This window comes from Salmo trutta, chromosome 8 (assembly GCF_901001165.1).
Source record: "Salmo trutta chromosome 8, fSalTru1.1, whole genome shotgun sequence".
Taxonomy (NCBI): Eukaryota; Metazoa; Chordata; class Actinopteri; order Salmoniformes; family Salmonidae; genus Salmo; species Salmo trutta.
This window is the reverse complement of record NC_042964.1, coordinates 21582573-21602935: the sequence shown is the minus strand read 5'-3', so window position 1 is coordinate 21602935 and position 20363 is coordinate 21582573. Positions and strand designations below refer to the sequence as shown.

At 43.7% G+C, this 20363-nt stretch overlaps 1 protein-coding gene and 1 pseudogene across 1 annotated transcript in view; one reads left to right on the top strand and one right to left on the bottom strand.

The window, feature by feature from the left end:
* LOC115198464 (carcinoembryonic antigen-related cell adhesion molecule 5-like) overlaps window positions 1-5258 on the top strand; it is a 162080-nt gene extending 156822 nt beyond the window's left edge. Inside the window, exons 8-19 of the mRNA XM_029760425.1 lie at window positions 48-368; window positions 469-747; window positions 904-1152; window positions 1370-1486; window positions 1610-1634; window positions 1720-1817; window positions 1978-2028; window positions 2423-2503; window positions 2601-2681; window positions 2783-2857; window positions 2991-3053; window positions 4793-5258. Coding sequence (XP_029616285.1) covers window positions 48-368; window positions 469-747; window positions 904-1152; window positions 1370-1486; window positions 1610-1634; window positions 1720-1817; window positions 1978-2028; window positions 2423-2503; window positions 2601-2681; window positions 2783-2857; window positions 2991-3053; window positions 4793-4800 — 1448 coding nt within the window. The 3' untranslated portion in view covers window positions 4801-5258. The remainder of the gene's footprint in view (window positions 1-47; window positions 369-468; window positions 748-903; window positions 1153-1369; window positions 1487-1609; window positions 1635-1719; window positions 1818-1977; window positions 2029-2422; window positions 2504-2600; window positions 2682-2782; window positions 2858-2990; window positions 3054-4792) is intronic.
* LOC115199251 (SLAM family member 8-like) overlaps window positions 1-20363 on the bottom strand; it is a 256891-nt pseudogene that overhangs the window by 163514 nt on the left and 73014 nt on the right.

Genomic DNA, 20363 nt, shown 5'->3' with positions numbered 1-20363 from the left:
CATTTAAAAGACTGAACATTCGATTTGTGTCATTTCCTTCATAACAGATAGACCCCAAGCTGTCCTGAGTGTCTCTCTTCAGTGGCTGAACCCTGGAGACTCAGTTACTCTGAGCTGTTGGGTTAAAGAGTCATCTACAGGCTGGAGGTTCTTCTGGTACCGAACTGTTCCCTACACAGCTGGGTTACTCTCCCTATCACACAGGTCCTACTCTGTAGATCCTCTATCTGGCAGTGGGACTACTGAAGACTCCTTCACTCTAATCCCTTCTGATCCTAGTCACACAGGAGGATATGTGTGTAGAGCTGGGAGAGGAGACCCAGTCTATGACACACTCTACAGTGAACCTCAGTTTCTCTGGTCAGGAGGTAACTAACTGCATTGAAACTGCATTTAATCCTATTTAAGTCACCCTCATGTGTATATATAACTACTGAATACGTTTGTCTCTGTAACTTTTTGTTTCAGATCCGCAACCTTCAGTGTCTCTCAAAATAAGACCTAACAGAACTCAACACTTTACATCAAAGTCTCTCTCACTAAGCTGTGAGGAGAAGAGGAACTCTACTGGATGGAGACTGAAGAGATACAGAGAGAAAGCAGTGGAGTCAGAGTGTGTCTCTAACTGGGGATCAACAGCAGGGTCCACATGTACCATCAGGTCCACACGTAAAAAGGACAGTGGAGTGTACTGGTGTGAGTCTGGATCAGGAGAGTACAGTAATGCTGTCAACATCACAGTGGATGGTACGTCTGTTGAATACATTCACTAACCTTTTTTACATTATAATTTATGATAATGATGTTCAATTCTGTAACTGAATGTTTGCATCTCATAAAACATAAGCTCATGTGAATGATTACTCCAGGTTTACCGTATTATTTATATATTATGTTACACAGATGGCCCTCTGATCCTGGACAGCCCTCCCTATCCCATAACTGAGGGAGACTCTGTGACTCTGAACTGTACAAATAGATATCAGCAAACAAACCCGATCCCCAAGGTTGATTTCTACAAAGATGGAGTACTCATCAGGAATGAGACCACAGGAGAGATGACCATCCCTGTAGTATTCAATTCAGATGAAGGCTCCTATAAGTGTAAATCTAATGAAGGAGAATCACCAGAGAGCTGGGTGACAGTGAGAGGTGAGAAAATGGTCATGATCACATTACCTTTTCATAATATCTGTGGTCATCAGTGATTTGTATTGTTAAAAAGCATACTGTAGGTTTGGAGTTGCAAACACAGGCTGGTCATCTGATCTCAAGTCAGTTGTCAAATTTATATTCACTTTGTCCACTACTTTATTTATTTTCTACAACTACCTCAGAACCTGATAGTGATTTGCTGTTCTCTCTCCAGGTGTAACTCCTGGACCCTCTACATCAGTCCTAGTAGGAGTGGTTGTGGGCCTGGTTGTTGCTGGTCTTCTACTGGCCATTCTCCTGGTACTGCTGTGTCGATATAAAAAAACCGAAGGTGAGACTTTTATCAATTCTCATTCAACTTTTTGGTTCATGTTTAGGAGAAAAATATCTAATTCCAAAAGTTTAAAACAGTAACGACTTGATACAGTTTAATATTATACATTTCTCATTACAGGTTCCTGTTGCAACAGAATATTCTGGTGAGTACACCTGTCTTTCAAACATGTTCCTTATCATACAGTAAAGTATAATCTGTGTGTTTCATGAGTATCTCTCTCCCTGTAGTCCCCCCGAGCCCCAGAGGACCAACCTGGACCCCCAACAGGACCAGCGATATACCCAGGGCCAGGCTCCTGATGCTGGGTATAATAATCTGCAGCGTGGTCAGTCTCTCATCCCAGACCACTGTCACTCTCCTCTCTGTAACATCACATACTGACTTTTCACCATTCACTTTATATACATGTTACCGTACTCTATGTCCCTTATCAAGCTGAGGGAAAACCAACCTATTAATCTTTCTCTCTCTTCTTTGACCAACAGGTGGCGTTAACATCTATGACACAATCACACCCTCAGACAATAATGACAATGGTACTGGGAAAGGGGGATACCTAGTCAGTTGTACAACTGAGTGCCTTCAAAGTAAATATGTCTTCCGCATTTAACCCAACCCCTCTGAATCAGAGAGATGCGGTTGGCTGCTTTAATCGACATCCACGTCTTCCGTGCCAGGGGAACAGTGGGTTAACTGCTTTGCTCATGGGTCGAATGACAGATTTTTACCTTGTCAACTCAGGGATTCGATCCAGCATCCTTTCGGTTACTGGAACAGCAACCTTTTGGCTACTAACCACTAGGCTACCTGTATTTTAAATTTAGCATGAATACAGTATAGAGTTGTTGTTGCTTTTGTTCTTCATATGTTTAATACTACTAACATGTTAAAAGTAAGTAGAGATATTAGTGTATTACCTGTATATTTCAGATGCTGGTGCTGCTACTGCTGGATCAAGTGATGTGATGTATGCACAGATTCAACTCAAAAAGTTGGACAAGAAAAAGAAAAGTAATTCTCAACTGTCACATAAATGAATACAAAATGTAGCAGTGTTTTTTACTCATCAAATTTGATAAAAACCAACAAATTCTCTCCTCCTCCTCAGAAATGACAGCTGATCCAGAAGAAAATCCAGTCTATTCTGAGGTCAAGACAGGGAAGACCAAAGATGAGACCCATTCTACAGGTTGGCAGTCAGTGAAATCTAAATGTGTGTTTTTGGAGTTTCAAAGAAGATGCTGAATAATCTAATTCCTTAATTTATTGACTGGAAATGTCCATTTTCAGCAGTAACTGGACTTGTTGATGTGACCTATGCTGAGGTTGACCTTAAACAGAAGGCCAAAGCTAAGAAGAAGAAAGGTAAGACTGGACATCCCTCCTTCCATATTCCCCCTATCATAACCACATACCTCTGACCCCAAATTGACTAGCTGTATAATATTCTGTATATAACTGTTATATTATGCTGATGTTTTATCCTCATTCCTTACAGAAACAGCAACCCCACATGAGGCAGATTCGGTCTATTCTCAATTGAAGCCAGGTACAGCCCCAGGTAAGACTAATAGCCATGTGCTATTGACACTTAATATGATACTAATATGGAACTAATGCTCTGATATCAAAGTATAATGTATCTATTTAAAGTTTGTCTCTTTGTTTAATTCTTAAGAGTTTATTTAACTGCATGTGTCATGTCCTGACCAGTAAATGGGGTTGTTTGTTATTGTAGTTTGGTCAGGGCATGGCAGGGGGTGTTTGTTTTATGTGTTTCGGGGGTTTTGGTATATGTTCTATTTTAGTATATGTCTATGTCCGTGTCTAGTTTTTCTATTTCTATTTTTAGGGTTTTTGTTTGACCTTCAATTGGAGGCAGCTGTTTCTTGTTGCCTCTGATTGGAGGTCTTATTTAGTAGAGGTTTTTCAGCTTGTGTTTGTGGGTTGTTGTTTTCAGTCTTGTGTTTTGTACCTGATGGAACTGTTAAGCTGTCGTTTGTTTCTTGTTTTGTTTACGTGTTCAATAAAAGTAAAAAATGAGCACTCAACCCGCTGCGCCTTGGTCTACTCCCTTCGACGGCCATTACAGAACCACCCACCACAAGATGACCAAGCAGCGGGGATTGGAGCACCGTCCTGAACGATGGACCTGGCAGAAGGAATGACAATTATGGGAGGACAAGTTACAGGAGCAACAGTAGCCTGAGAGGCAGCCCCAAAATGGCCCACAGTCCGGAGCCGGCAGAGACGGCCCACAGTCCGGAGCCGGCAGAGACGGCCCACAGTCCGGAACCGACAGAGACGGCCCACAGTCCGGAACCGACAGAGACGCCCCACAGTCCGGAACCGACAGAGACGCCCCACAGTCCGGAACCGACAGAGACGGCCCACAGTCCGGAACCGACAGAGACGGCCCACAGTCCAAAGCCGACAGAGACGGCCCACAGTCCGGAACCGACAGAGTCGCCCTACAGTCCGGAACCGGCGTAGACAGAGTCGCCCTACAGTCCGGAACCGGCGCAGCCAGAGTCGCCCTCCAGTCCGGAGCTCCCAGAGTCGCCCTCCAGTCCGGAGCTCCCAGAGTCGCCCTCCAGTCCGGAGCTCCCAGAGCCGCCCTCCAGTCCGGAGCTCCCAGAGTCGCCCTCCACTCCGGAGCTCCCAGAGTCCGCTTCAGCCCGAGGTCTTCAGCGGGGGTGGACAGGTTAGGTTGGGGACTCAGGACAGAGCCTGAGCCACCTCCATAGGAGGAGGATTGGGGAGGGCGGGGTGTAGCACCCCTCCCTTTAGTTTAGGATTACTTTTTGTTTTGGGGTTTATTTTTTTGTGTTTCTTTTTTTGTGTGAGGTGCATCCAGTGTCTGGTCAGGGTACTGTCACGTCCTGACCAGTAAAAGAGGTTGTTTGTTATTGTAGCTTGGTCAGGGCATGGCAGGGGGTGTTTGTTTTATGTGTTTCGGGGGTTTTGGTATATGTTCTATGTTAGTATATGTCTATGTCTAGTTTTTCTATTTCTATGTTTAGGGTTTTTGTTTGACCTTCAATTGGAGGCAGCTGTTTCTTGTTGCCTCTGATTGAAGGTCCTATTTAGTAGAGGTTTTTCAGCTTGTGTTTGTGGGTGGTTGTTTTCAGTCTAGTGTTTTGTACCTGACGGAACTGTTAAGCTGTCGTTCGTTTCTTGTTTTGTTTACGTGTTCAATAAAAGTTCAAAATGATCACTCAACCCGCTGCGCCTTGGTCTACTCCATTCGACGGCCATTACAGCATGTCCGAAACAACTTTGTGTGGTGATATGTTGCAGGTCCTTGAGGGGGCCAGGGATGGAGCGATGGAAGGATGGAGGGATAGAGGGTTGGAGTGATGGAAGGATGAAGGGATGCAAGGATGGAAGGACATACCATCAGAGTTGCAGAATGAACCCGGAACATGGATTTTGTACGCTCAATACACACAAGCAAACACACACATGCACAAACACACATGCCAAAACACCTTGTACATTAAGGAGTTCTTGCTTATTTTATTTACTTATTTTATTGTAGCATGGTTTAATTGTGTTTCACTGTAACAGCTTTTTTTTACCTTATGCTGAAATGATGATGCATCTTATCTGCAGCTACAGCATTTGTATCTGCTTTGTATCGTGTTTTGAGTTTTATTGTTGATTTATTCAGATAGAATAACATATTTGCATATTAGTCATGTTTTCTTGTAATTGCCTGTACCTTTGCATTGTGCTTTTTTAATAAACTATTTTTTATCCACCAGATGGCATGTGTGTTTTCTTACAGTACATGGATATTGTCATCTTCAACTTTTCCATAAAACCTAATTTGTCAAACCTCCTTTCAGCCTAGTATAGATCTTAGGCTCCACAATGTGTGAGTTAAAGGGCAATCTGCTATTTCTGCATCCATTTTTGGACTTAATTATATCTACCCATTGAATCTTGAAGAATATAACATAAATTCCCCAAGAGCAAAGTTCAAAAGCTGTACCCTATCAGCTGAAGACCCATTGAGATTTTCAGAATGACTTATGGGGGAAGAGTGTGTCTGAAAATAACAGTTCTTCTCAGTTTTATGATGTCATATACCCTGCAGAAGTTCTGAGAATCTAGTAACCTACATATAAATGACTGCCAGTTCTCCCATATTGCCTCCTCATCCTACAGACAAGTGTTAGGTTCTTATTTTTCAGAGTAAATCACTCACGGACAGTAGAGAAGCTTTAACCAAGTTTAATTCTTCCCAAAGGTTCTGTACAGCTGTAATCAGACAGCAAAACATTTCTCTCCATCACAGTTATATACATCCTAGTTAAGACACTCCCTCTCTCCAATCCTTACAGTTTATGCCCAACAGGAAGAAGGTAACCAGATACTACACACTGATTACTCCCTTAACTTCTTTGGGATAGGGGGCAGTATTTTCACATCGGATAAAAAACGTACCAGATTTAATCTTGTTACTACTCCTGCCCAGTAACTAGAATATGCATATAATTATTGGCTTTGGATAGAAAACACCCTAAAGTTTCTAAAACTGTTTGAATGGTGTCTGTGAGTATAACAGAACTCCTATGGCAGGCAAAAACCTGAGAAGATTCTGACCAGGAAGTGGCCTGTCTGACAAGGTGTTCTTGCTTCTGTTTATTTAAGAGTCAGGATCTTAGCTGTAACGTGACACTTCCTACGGCTCCAATAGGCTCTCAGAGCCCGGAAAAACCTGAACGATGACGAGGCAGCCTCAGGCTGAAACACATAATCGCCTTTGCCAAGTGGTCTATCAGAGGACAATGGAATTAGGCGCGTGCCCGATTCGACCGCGTGAAGTATTTTCTTTCGGCTGTTTACCTAATTGCAGATTCCCGTTCGGAATATTATCGCTTTTTTACGAGAAAAATGGCATAAAAATTTATTTTAAACAGCGGTTGACATGCTTCGAAGTACGGTAATGAAATATTTAGAAATCTTTTGTCACGAAATGCGCCGTGCGCTCGACCGTTATTTACCATTGGGATAGTGTCTAGAACGCACGAACAAAACGTCACTGTTGGAACATAACTATGGATTATTTTGGACAAAACCTACATTTGTTATTGAAGTAGAAGTCCTGGGAGTGCATTCTGACGAATAACAGGAAAGGTAATCAAACTTTTCTAATAGTAAATCTGATTTTGGTGAAGGTCAAACTTGGTGGGTGTCTAAATAGCTAGCCCTGTGATGCCGAGCTATCGACTCAGAATATTGCAAAATGTGCTTTCACCGAAAAGCTATTTTAAAATCGGACATATCAAGTGCATAGAGGAGTAATGTATCTATAATTCTTAAAATAATTGTTATGCTTTTTGTGAACGTTTATCGTGAGTAATTTAGTAAATTCACCGGAAGTGTTCGGTGGGAATGCTAGTTCTGTACGTCACATGCTAATGTGAAAAGCTGGTTTTTGATATAAATATGATCTTGATTGAACAAAACATGCATGTATTGTATAACATAATGTCCTAGGCGTGTCATCTGATGAAGATCATCAAAGGTTAGTGCTGCATTTAGCTGTGGTTTTGTTTTTTGTGACATTATATGCTAGCTTGAAAAATGGGTGTGTGATTATTTCTGGCTGGGTACTCTGCTGACATAATCAAATGTTTTGCTTTCGCTGTAAAGCCTTTTGAAATCGGACAGTGTGGTTAGATAAAGGAGAGTCTTGTCTTTAAAATGGTGTAAAATAGTCATATGTTTGAAAAATGGAAGTTTTTGAATTTTTGAGGAATTTGTAATTCGCGCCACGCCTATCAATGGATATTGGAGCAGGTGTTCCGCTAGCGGAACGTCTAGATGTAAGTTAACTTCTGACATAAAACCCATTCTCTACCACTCTTTCTATTCAAGGATTCTTCTCTATCATTTATTTAATATCTCAATGTTCAAAGTTTAGCCGATTCCAACACAGGTAAAAACGATTAATGACATTAGTGGTGTATGACTCTGACTGTTATTTCCAGGGTCCCTGCATAGTCGGGAAGGTCACTGTTCCAGTTAGGGGGTTTCTGTTACAGTGTTTATGTCTATGTGGTCAGACAGACAGCCGACAGCCAGCCAGGTCATTGTCACTGCTCCTGAGAAACAGTCACAGGAAGTGGCATCACCACAACATGTTACCTGAAATGTAGAAGGGAGGCCTCTATCAGTAACATGTGAACCACTACCTTCGGAATAAGTTGGCAGGTGTGTAACAGTATTTGTCGTCTGAAGAGGAAGAATCATCGGACCAAAACGCAGCCCCGGAGACACAGTGCGCAGAGCCGGCGCATGATACCCTGGGCCGAAACGACGCACTGGAGACCCGACACGCTGAGCTGGCACAATCTGTCTCTATGAATGAGCTTGAGTATAATTATCATTAGTTTGTTTTGTGCCCTTTGAAGTTTGTCCATCAGATTTTTTGTTATGCCACTGAATCATGAGATACAAGCATAGTCATATGCTTAGTCACTGTATCAGAGATGTTGCCAGGGTCCTCATAGTCTCTCTATCCAGGAACTTGGCTACCCTTCCCAGGAACTTTGTCCTGGTGTGAACATTCCCAATGGCCTTCAGAGCCACAAGTTCGCATGTCATGTGTTGGTCCAGTTCACATCCCAATGTATGTAACAGTTCCTTCATCACTACAACATTAACCCCTGTGCGGCCTCCGTCCCGTATGTGGGACAGACATCCAGCGAAAAATCCTAGCGTCATTAGCATAACAAATTGTAATACTTTTTTTTTCATTTTTTTTTTCTAATTATATCGTTTTATAGATACACCTCTCCTGAATCGTACCACGTTGTCCGATTTCAAAAAGGCTTTACAGCAAAAGCAAAACATTAGATTATGTTAGAGGACTATATCGTAAATGTAGCCACATAGCCATTTTCCGACCAACCACATGCATCACAAATAACCAAAAAACAGCTAAATGCAGCACTAACCTTTTACAAACTTCATCAGATGACACACCTAGGACATCATGTTACACAATGCATGCATTCTTTTGTTCGATAAAGTTCATATTTATATATAAAAACAGCATTTTACATCGGCACGTAACGTTGACTAACTATTTTCCCTCAAATGCATCCGGTAAAACAGTGCTAAAATTTACTAAATTAATATTCGAAAACATTTTTTAAATGTTATATTGTCATTCTAAGATTTATAGATGAATATCTCTTGAAAGCACCTGTAATGCCAGATTTAAAAATAACTTTACTGGGTAATCACACTTTGCGATAAAAGGGGATGCAATACTCAGAACAATAGGCTAGCAATAGCAATAGGCTAGCCATCTTGGAACAATCGCATATCAAATCTAGTCTTGTATACTATTGTCAATAATCCCTTACCTTTGATTATCTTCGTCCTTAGGCACTTCTAGGAATCCCAGGTCCACAACAAATGTATTTTAGTTCGAAAAAGTTCATCCTTTATGTTCCATTAACTTGTTGTTGTTAGCGCGTTCTGAAGGCTGAACCAAAAGTTCCGACGTGCGCGGGGCTACTCTTTCAACAAAATGCAATTTTTTCTTATTTAGGTTCGTTCAAACATGTCAAACGTTGTATAACATAAATCTGTAGGGCCTTTTTCAACGAGAGCTCCAATAAGATTCGAGGGGGACGATTGCATTGTGTTTCAAAACGTTTCGAAAGGGGAGGGTAACCAGGGGCGCCGGCGTCATAATGGTGATGGCCCTCTCCGTGTGACCACGTTCCACTGCGTCTCGTTCATTCAGTTTTCACAGTAGAAGGCTCAAATCACTTTGTAAAGACTGGGGACATCTAGTGGAAGCAATAGGAAGTGCTCAATGAACCATAGCTCACGGTGTGATTAATAGGCAACGTGATGAAGTTGAGTTCGCAATTCAGAATTCCACTTCCTGTTTCGATCTGTCTCTGGGTTTTGACTGCCATATGAGTTCTGTTATACTCACAGACACCATTCAAACAGTTTTAGAAACTTTATGGTGTTTTCTATCCACAAGTATTAATTATATGCATATCCTAGCTTCTGAGTTTGAGTAGGAGGCCGTTTAAAATGGGCACAATTTTTTTTCAAAAATCGCTGTAGCGCCCCCTATCCTAGGGGAACGCCAAGAGGTTTTAAACTTGACTGAGAAGTTGGAGAGTTTTTCACTTTGTGTTTGGAACCAAACAGGATACCTTCTGTCTTGCCTAAATGGATAACCACATACTGACTTTAGTCAGTTGGCTGCTTAGGGTCTTTTCAACGGTCTCCTTATTCTAATGTGAAACCAAGAGGGTAGAATCATCCCCAAATAGGATCTATTGCATGTGCTTGCTTGCATGATAAAGTAATGAAAACCGTTTCTTTCTCTAACTTTGTTGTTGGTCTTTACATGGTGTGTTGACTGTAAAATGCCTAGTCATCAGTGATTGATTGGATATCTCGAAGTGTTTGCTTTATTAATGTGTGATAACACCTACATAATATCTATATTCAGGAACATATCATGATGTATGTATACTGCAGTTTTGAGTGAGTGCCAATGGTGTGGTTGAGTCAGCAGCTGTTGCAGTACTTCTAGAACCCAACAGATCTTAAGACCCTGTGCCTAAAGGCTGTCATTCATTAAACTTAAGGCGATATGGGACTGTATCAAATTATTGTTTCTATTACATAATATGTTACATTGACAGACTAGGATAACTGCAGTTATGTCTTAAATACTTCAATGAACTCTAACTGTATTTTTTTCTTAATTCATGACTGACATTTGTTTTGTAAGGGTTTATAAAACATTATTTTCAGACTGATATGTAATTATAATGTTGCATTTCTGGTGAATAATTACACAGTAAACGGTGGGATTTGTACTTGTGAGCTGAGGTTATCAGATCTACCCCCACTTCTCTTTTCCTGTCATCTCATCCTGTTCTACTGAATGTGGGGGAGGATGGGACTTTAATGAAGTATAAAAAGGACCCACACACTCAGATACATAAAGATATAATGTGAAAATATGTAAAGTGCCACGTACAGCATAAATTAAACCTGGAAATGTGCTATATAAAACCAAATCCATTATTGACTAGGTAAGACTCTGCATTGCAGTTTATTATTGTGTAATTATTCATGTAGGCACACTGTAACAAGTATTACAGTGTAACAATGAGTAATTACAGCACTTGGTACATCGTACTACATAAATAATTACACAGTAATAAGATCATTTTAACATAGTTTGCAAACATTGATTGATGTCAGAATAACGTGTGTATTTGTGTGTTTCAGGTGTAGGTGTTCCTCTGATCATCAACAAGAGAGTGGGGGACTCCGTGGAGCTGCTGGCAGGCTTAGAGAGGGAACATTTCAAATCCTTGGTGTGGAAGTATATGGGAAAGGATATTGCAGAATGTTGAGCTTGCATAATTCATGTTGCTGGGTTCCTTCTGCTCCTCCTCTGATGGTGTGTCCCTCCATCACACCATCCCTCCATCTTTCCATCATTCCATACCACCATCCCTCCAACCCTCCATATTTCCATTCCGCCATCCTTTTATCCCTCCATCCTTCCATACCTCCATCCCTCCATCCCTCCATCCCTCCATCCCTCAATCCCTCAATCCCTCAATCCCTCCATCCCTCCATCCCTTCCCCCCTCAAGGACCTGCAACATATCACCACACAAAGTTGTTTAGGACATGCAGTCAACAAAATATTTAGAATCAAACAAAGATGCATACTTTAAATAGATACAGTATACTTTGATAAGAGCATTAGTTCCATATTAGTATCAATAGCATACGGCTATTAGTCTTACCTGGTGCTGTGCTTGGATTCACTTGAGAATAGACTGAATCTGCCTTGATGTTTCTGTCAGGGATGTGGATAAAACATCACCCAGGTGGAAAAAAAAACTTACTTAAGTATGATCTCCAATTAGAGACAATGAGGACCAGCTGCCTCTAATTGGAGATCATCCCAAACAACACCCAACATAGAAATACAAAACTAGAACCTGACAACATAGAAAAACGAAACTAGAAAACCCCCCAGTCACGCCCTGACCTACTCTACCATAGAAAATAACAGCTTTCTAAGGTCAGGAGGTGACAATAGGACCATCTACAATCCACACGCAATCAAGGCTCTCCAGCATATACTCTCTGATTACAACCTCATTGATGCCTGGCGATCACATAATCCTAAGCAAAAGAGTACACTTTCTATTCACAGGCATAAATCAACCTCACTAATCAATGTCTTACTAGTATCTAAAACAATGTTCTTTAATCTAGAAAATAGAAATTTGACATATGACATACCTCAGAGTCTGACAGTGATTTGCTGTTCTCTCTCCAGGCGTAACTCCTGGACCCTCTACATTTGTCCTAGTAGGAGTGGTTGTGGGCCTGGTTGTTGCTGGTTTTCTCTTGGCCATTCTCCTGGTACTGCTGTGTTGATATAAAAACGCCAAAGGTGAGACTTTTACAATTTCTCATTTAACTTTTTCATTATGTTTAGGATAAAAATGTCTAATTACAAAAGTTTAAAACAGTATTATAATATGCATTTCTCATTACAGATTCCTGTTGTAACAGGATATTCTTTTGAGTACACCTGTCCTTCAACTACGTTCCCTTTCATACTGTAAAATATAATCTGTGAGTTTCATGTGTATCTCTCTCCCTGTAGGCCCCCCCCCAAGCCCCAGAGGACCAACCTGGACCCCCAACAGGACCAACGATCTACCCAGGGCCAGGATCATGATGCTGGGTATACACGTGTGCAGCATGGTCACTCTCCCCTCTCTGTAACCTCACACACTGACTTTTCACCATCCACTTTTTATACAACATGTTACTGTACTCTATGTCCCTAAGCAAGCTGAGGGGAAACCATCCTATTAATCGTTCTCTCTCTTCTTTGACCAACAGGTGGCGCTAACATCTATGATACAATCACACCCTCAGACAATAATGACAGTGGTACTGTACACTATGTTAAGTTTAGCATGAATACAGTATAGAGTTGTTGTTTCAGTTGTTCTTCATATGTTTAATATAACTAGCATACTAATACTAAGATTGATATTTGTTAATTACCTGTACATTCCAGATGCTGGTTCTGCTACTGCTGGATCAAGTGATGTGACACGCCCAGATTCAACTCAAAATGTTGGACAAGAAAAAGAAAAGTAATTCTCAACAGTCCTCCTCCTCCTCTTCAGAAATGCCATATGATCCAAAAGAATATCCAGTCCATTCTGAGGTCAAGACAGGGAAGACCACAGGTAAGACCCATTCTACAGGTTGGCAGTCAGTGAAATGTAAATGTGTGATTTTTGAGTTTCAATGAAGATGCAGAATATGCAATAAGCTAATTCCTTCATTTGTTGACTGGAAATGTCAATTTACAGCGGCAACTGGACTTGTTCATGTGACCTATGCTGAGGTTGACCTTAAACAGAAGGCCAAAGCCAAGAAGAAGAAAGGTAAGACTGGACTTCCCTCCCTCCATATTCCCCCTATCATAACCTCACACCTCTTTGACCCCATATTGACCAGGTGTATAATATTCTGTATATAACTGTTATATTATTCTGATGTTTTATCTACATCCCTGACAGAAACATCAACCCCACCTGAGGCAGATTCAGTCTATTCTCAAGTGAATCCAGGCACAGCACCAGGTAAGACTAATAGCCGTATGCTATTGATACTTATGTGATACTAATATTGAACTAATGCTCTGTTATCAAAGTATGCTGTATCTATTTAAAGTATGCATCTTTGTTTGATTCTAAATATTTTGTTGACTGCATGTCCTAAACAACTTTGTGTGGTGATATGTTGCAGGTCCTTGAGGGGGGAAGGGATGGAGGGATGGAGGGATAGAGGGATGGAGGGATGGAAGGATGGAAGGATGGAGGGATAAAAGGACGGCGGATTGGAAATATGGAGGGTTGGAAGGATGGAATGGTGGAAAGATGGAAGGATGGTGTGATGGAGGGACACACCATCAGAGGAGGAGCAGAAGGAACCCAGCAACATGAATTATGCAAGCTCAAAATACACAAATAAACACACAATAACGTATTGTACATTAAGGATTTTTTTATTTAATTTACCAACAGATATATTTTATTTAAGCATGGCTTAATTGGGTTTTACTGTAACAGCTTTTTTATTACAAGGTGTAATGATGATGGATCTTATCTGCAGCTACAGCAATTGTATCTGCTTTGTATTGTGTTCTGAAATGTGTTGTTGATTTATATCTGTCATTCAGATGATAGAATAACAGATTTGTTTATGAATTTCCCCAAAAGTATTATTCACGTTTTCTTCTAATGGCCTGTACTTTTACAATATCTTTGCATTGTGCTTTTTAAATGAACAATTTTTTATCCACCAGATGGTATGAGTGCTTTCTTATTGTAAATGGATAATGTCATCATCATCATCATCAACTTTTCCATACAATCTCATTTGGTCAAACCTCCTTTCAGCCTAGAATAGATCTCAGGCTCTACAATGTGTGTTTTAAAGGTGCAATCTGCTATTTCTACACCAATTTTTGGACTTAATTATATCTACCCATTGAATCTTGAGAATTATAACAAAAATGCCCCTTGAGCAAAGTTCAAAAGCTGTACCCCATCAGCTGAAGACCCATTGAGATTTTCAGAATGACTTATGGGGGAAGAGTGTGCCTGAAAATAACAGTTCTTCTCAGTTTTATGATGTCATATATTCTGCAGGAGATCTGAGGAGCTGGTAGTACTGGTACTGTGTATCACTTCCTTGTTAATATTGAAATGTGGACATGCTACGATGGCAAAGGGATCTTCCAAGTAAGCAAAGGTAAGACACATTAGCCAGGGTGTGGTATTTAAATGGAAACAATATTGAATGTTTTCATTTCTGTGTTGAATTCCACATAGTAACCTTCGTATGCATGACTACCAGTTCTCCCATATTGCCTCCTCATCCTACAGACAGGACATAACGATTAATGACATTAGTGGTGCATGACTCTGACTGCTATTTTCAGTGTCCCTGCATGGTCTGGAAGGTCACTGTTCCAGTTAATGTGTTTCCGTGTCTATATGTTTATGTCTATGTTGTCAGACAGACACCCAGCAGCCCGGTCATTGTCACTGCTCCTGAAAAACAGAAACAGGTCGCCACAGAGACCACAAGTCGCAGGAAGTGACATCGCCACAAGATGTTACCTGAAACGAACAAGAGGGGCCTTTGTCAGTAGCCCGGGACCCACTTCCTTCCAAGAAAGTTGGCAGGTGTAACCTGGGACCCACACTGACCTATGAGCATGCAGAAGAATTCATGCAAACACTTCTGCAGACATATGAAGCCTAGATGAAAATGAACACACTGTTATGATCATTTTGCTCTCTCTCGCTCTCTCTCTCTAAACCCCCTCTCTCTCTTTCTCTTTTGTTTTCTCTCTCTCTCTTTCTCTGTATCTATTTCTCTATCATTTTTCCTCTTTCGCTCTTTGTCTCACTCTCTCTTCCCCCGAGCCCTCTATCTCCCTCTATCTTTCTCTGCAACATTGAGTGGTCTGCTCAGAAATTAACAAAGCTACCAGTATTTGTGAAACACCATGACCACTAACCACACAACCAGCAGCAGCTAGGAAACACATGCTCCAAAACCACCACCATCAGACTGATCAACACAGTTACAGACCCCAACCACACACACGCCTCTTCTTCTAACTCTCAAGCTGAGTGAAGGGGTTATTTCAGAGAGCAACTATAGATTGTGACTTCCTTTTCAGCTAACATACAGGAATTATTTTATAGAACAGCAGCCCTCATCAAAAATAAGCCTCTGCTCCTTCTCCTCTTTCTTCTCTGTGTGTTTTGGTTAGTCAACTGCTAGCTATCAGTGACAGTGATAGATACAGTGCCTTGCAAAAGTAATCACCCTGTCACGTCCTGGCCAGTATATAAGGTTAATTGTTTTGTAGTTTGGTCAGGGCGTGACAGAGGGTATTTGTTTTATGTGGTTCGGGGTGGTGTGTTTGTGTAAAGGGTGTTTGATTTAGTATGTCCGGGTTTTGGTTTATTCTAGGTAGTTCTATGTGGAGTCTAGTATGTCTGTTTCTATGTCTGGTGAATTGGTGTTGGGACTCTCAGTTGAAGGCAGGTGTTTTCTATCTGCCTTTGATTGAGAGTCTCATAAATGAGGGTGTGTTTGTGTTTGTGTTTTTGTGGGTGATTGTTCTGTGTTCAGCCCTAGGCTTTGCCAGACTGTTTTGTTGTTCGTTTGTTAGTTCTAGTAGTTTTGTTATTTTGTATTCAGTTGTTTTTTGTAAGTTAATAAATCTAAATATGAGCATACACGTACCTGCTGCATTTTGGTCCTCATTCACCAACGACAACCGTGACAGAATCACCCACCACCAAAGGACCAAGCAGCAGAGGAAGGAGCGGAGGATTTTCGAAGAGGACAAACGAGAGAGATGGACTTGGGAGGAGATCTTGGAGGGAGAAGGCTCCTACACTTGGGAGGAGATCCAAGCAGGGAAAGATCGCCTTCCTTGGAAACAGGTGGTACGCGAGAGAGAGGATAGGAGTAAGGCTGGTATGGACCGGGAACGTTTCCGAGGGACAAGACTGGCGTTGAAGCACGAGAGGCACCCCCAAGAAAATTTTGGGGGGGGGCACACGGGTAGTTTGGCTAGGCGAAGGAAGAGCCGGAAGCCAGCTACCCGTGGTTATATGGAGGAGCGTATGAGGTGGGGAGCGCCATGTTTCGCTGAGAAGCGCAATATCTCACCCATACGCACGCACAGTCCGGTGCGAGTTATTCCAGCCCCTCGCAGGTGCCGTGCTAGAGCGGGCATCCAGCCTGGTAGGAGGATGCCTGCGCAGCGCATCTGGTCGCCGGTACGCCTCCGAGGACCAGGCTACCCAACTCCCGCTCTACGCACGGCTACCATCAAGCCCCTGCACAGCCCAGTCTGCCCTGTACGAGCACTCCGCTCGTGCAGGGCTACTAGTTCCATCGAGCCAAGGCGGGTTGTGCAGGAGGTAAGATCTAGACCGGCTGTGCGCCTCCATAGCCCTGGGTTTCCAGCTCCTGTCTCTCGTGCGGACCCGGAAGTGCGTCCACCCAGTCCGACTCGTCCTGTTCCCGCTCCCCGCACTAAACGGCAAGTGCGTAAACCCAGCCTCGCCAGTCAACAGTCGTCAGAGCTGCCCGCCAGTCAACAGTCGTCGGAGCTGCCCGCCAGTCAACAGTCGTCGGAGCTGCCCGCCAGTCAACAGTCGTCGGAGCTGCCCGCCAGTCAACAGTCGTCGGAGCTGCCCGCCAGTCAACAGTCGTCGGAGCTGCCCGCCAGTCAACAGTCGTCGGAGCTGCCCGCCAGTCAACAGTCGTCGGAGCTGCCCGTCAGTCAACAGTCGTCGGAGCTGCCCGTCAGTCAACAGTCGTCGGAGCTGCCCGTCAGTCAACAGTCGTCGGAGCTGCCCGTCAGTCAACAGTCGTCGGAGCTGCCCGTCAGTCAACAGTCGCCGGAGTGGTCAGACTGCGCTGAACTGCCGGAGTGGTCAGACTGCGCTGAACTGCCGGAGTGGTCAGACTGCGCTGAACTGCCGGAGTGGCCAGACTGCGCTGAACTGCCGGAGTGGCCAGACTGCGCTGAACTGCCGGAGTGGCCAGACTGCGCTGAACTGCCGGAGTGGCCAGACTGCGCTGAACTGCCGGAGTGGCCAGACTGCACTGAACTGCCGGAGTGGCCAGACTGCGCTGAACTGCCGGAGTGGCCAGACTGCCCTGAACTGCCGGAGTGGCCAGACTGCCCTGAACTGCCGGAGTGGCCAGACTGCCCTGAACTGCCGGAGTGGCCAGACTGCCCTGAACTGCCGGAGTGGCCAGACTGCCCTGAACTGCCGGAGTGGCCAGACTGCCCTGAACTGCCGGAGTGGCCAGACTGCCCTGACCTGCCCGAGTGGCCAGACTGCCCTGACCTGCCCGAGTGGCCAGACTGCCCTGACCTGCCCGAGTGGCCAGACTGCCCTGAACTGCCAGAGTGGCCAGACTGCCCTGAACTGCCAGAGTGGCCAGACTGCCCTGAACTGCCAGAGTGGCCAGACTGCCCTGAACTGCCAGAGTGGCCAGACTGCCCTGAACTGCCGGAGTGGCCAGACTGCCCAGACTGCCCCGAGCTGACAGACTGCCCTGACCGTCCCGAGTTGCCAGACTGCCCTGACCGTCCCGAGTTGCCAGACTGCCCTGACCGTCCCGAGTTGCCAGACTGCCCTGACCGTCCCGAGTTGCCAGACTGCCCTGACCGTCCCGAGCTGCCAGACTGCCCAGACAGCCTGGAACGGCCTGAGCCGGAGCCGCCTCCAATATAGGTGGGTTGGGGAGGGGGGGTGTAGCACAGTGCCGTCGTTGACGGCAGCCACCCTCCCTTCCCTCCCTTTAGTAAGGGGGAATTTTCTTTTGGGTATTGTTTGGGGGTAATTTTTTTTGTGTTAAGGTGCTTCTGGGGTAGCACCTTTAAGGGGGGGGTACTGTCACGTCCTGGCCAGTATATAAGGTTAATTGTTTTGTAGTTTGGTCAGGGCGTGACAGAGGGTATTTGTTTTATGTGGTTCGGGGTGGTGTGTTTGTGTAAAGGGTGTTTGATTTAGTATGTCCGGGTTTTGGTTTATTCTAGGTAGTTCTATGTGGAGTCTAGTATGTCTGTTTCTATGTCTGGTGAATTGGTGTTGGGACTCTCAGTTGAAGGCAGGTGTTTTCTATCTGCCTTTGATTGAGAGTCTCATAAATGAGGGTGTGTTTGTGTTTGTGTTTTTGTGGGTGATTGTTCTGTGTTCAGCCCTAGGCTTTGCCAGACTGTTTTGTTGTTCGTTTGTTAGTTCTAGTAGTTTTGTTATTTTGTATTCAGTTGTTTTTTGTAAGTTAATAAATCTAAATATGAGCATACACGTACCTGCTGCATTTTGGTCCTCATTCACCAACGACAACCGTGACACACCCCCTTGATATTTTTCCTATTTTGTTGCATTACAACCTGTAATTTAAATGTATTTTTATTTGTATTTCATGTAATGGACATACACAAAATAGTCCAAATTGGTGAAGTGAAAATAAATAAATTACTTGTTTCAAAAAATGATAAAATATAAAAAATGGAAAAGTGGTGCGTGCATATGTATTCCCTCCCTTTGCTATGACGCCCCGAAATAAGATCTGGTGCAACCAATTACCTTCAGAAGTCACATAATTAGTTAAATAAAGTCCACCTGTGTGCAATCTAAGTGTCACATGATCTGTCACATGATTACAGTATATATTCACCTGTTCTGAAAGGCCCCATAGTCTGCAACACCACTAAGCAAGGGGCACCACCAAGCAAGCACCACCATGAAGACCAAGGAGCTCTCCAAAAAGGTCAGGGACGAAGTTGTGGAGAAGTACAGATCACATTTGGGTTATAAAAAAATATCCAAAACTTTGAACATTCCACTGAGCAACATTAAATCCATTATTAAAAAATGGAAAAAATATGGCACCACAACAATCCTGCCAAGAGAGGGCCGCCCACCAAAACTCACGGACCAGGCAAGGAGGGCATTAATCAGAGAGGCAACAAAGAGACCAAAGATAACCCTGAAGGAGCTGCAAAGCTCCACAGCGTAAATTAGAGTATCTGTCCAATGGACCACTTTTAGCTGTACACTCCACAGAGCTGGGCTTTATGGAAGAGTGGCCAGAAAAAAGCCATTGCTTAAAGAAAAAAATAAGCAAACGCTTTTGGTGTTTGCCAAAAGGCATGTGGGAGACGCCCCAAACATATAGAAGAAGGTACTCTGGTCAGATGAGACAAAAATTTAGCTTTTTGGCCATCAAGGAAAACACTATGTCTGGGGCAAACCCAACACCTCGCATCACCCCAAGAACACCATCCCCACAGTGAAGCATGGTACTGGCATCATCATGCTGAGGGGGTGTTTTTCATCGGCATGGACTGGGAAACTGGTCAGAATTGTACGCAGTACCCTCTGTAGTGCCTTACTGTCGGAGGCAGAGCAGTTGCCATACCAGGAGGTGATGCAACCAGTCATGATGCTCTCAATGGTGCAGCTGTATAACTTTTTGAGGATCTGAGGACCCATGCCAAATCTTTTCAGTCTCCTGAGGGGGAATAGGTTTTGTCGTGCCCTCTTCACGACTGTCTTGGTGTGCTTGGACCATGTTGGCGATGTGGACACCAAGAAAATTGAAGCTCTCAACCTGCTCCACTGCAGCCCCGTCGATAAGAATGGGGGTGTGCTCGGTCCTCTTTTTCCTGTAGTCCACAATCATCTCCTTTGTCTTGATCACATGCAGGGAGAGTCTGTTGTCCTGGCACCACACGGCCAGGTCTCTGACTTTCTCCCTATAGGCTGTCTCATCGTTGTCGGTGATCAGGCCTACCACTGTTGTGTCATCGGCAAACTTATTGAAGGTGTTGGAGTTGTGCCTGGCCATGCAGTCATGAGTCAACAGGGAGTACAGGAGGAGACTGAGCACGCACCCCTGAGGGGCCCCTGTGTTGAGGATCAGCGTGGTGGATGTGTTGTTACCTACCCTCACCACCTGGGGGCGGACCGTCAGGAAGTCCAGGATCCAGTTGCAGAGGGAGGTGTTTAATCCCAGGGTCCTTAGCTTAGTGATGAGCTTTGAGGGCACTATGGTGTTGAACGCTGAGCTGTAGTCAATTAACAGCATTTTCATTTAGTCAGGCTACCTTAGTGTTCTTGGGCACAGGGACTATGGCGGTCTGCTTAACCTGTTACATCTAGGGGGCAGTAATTTCACGGCTGGATAAAAAACGTACCCGATTT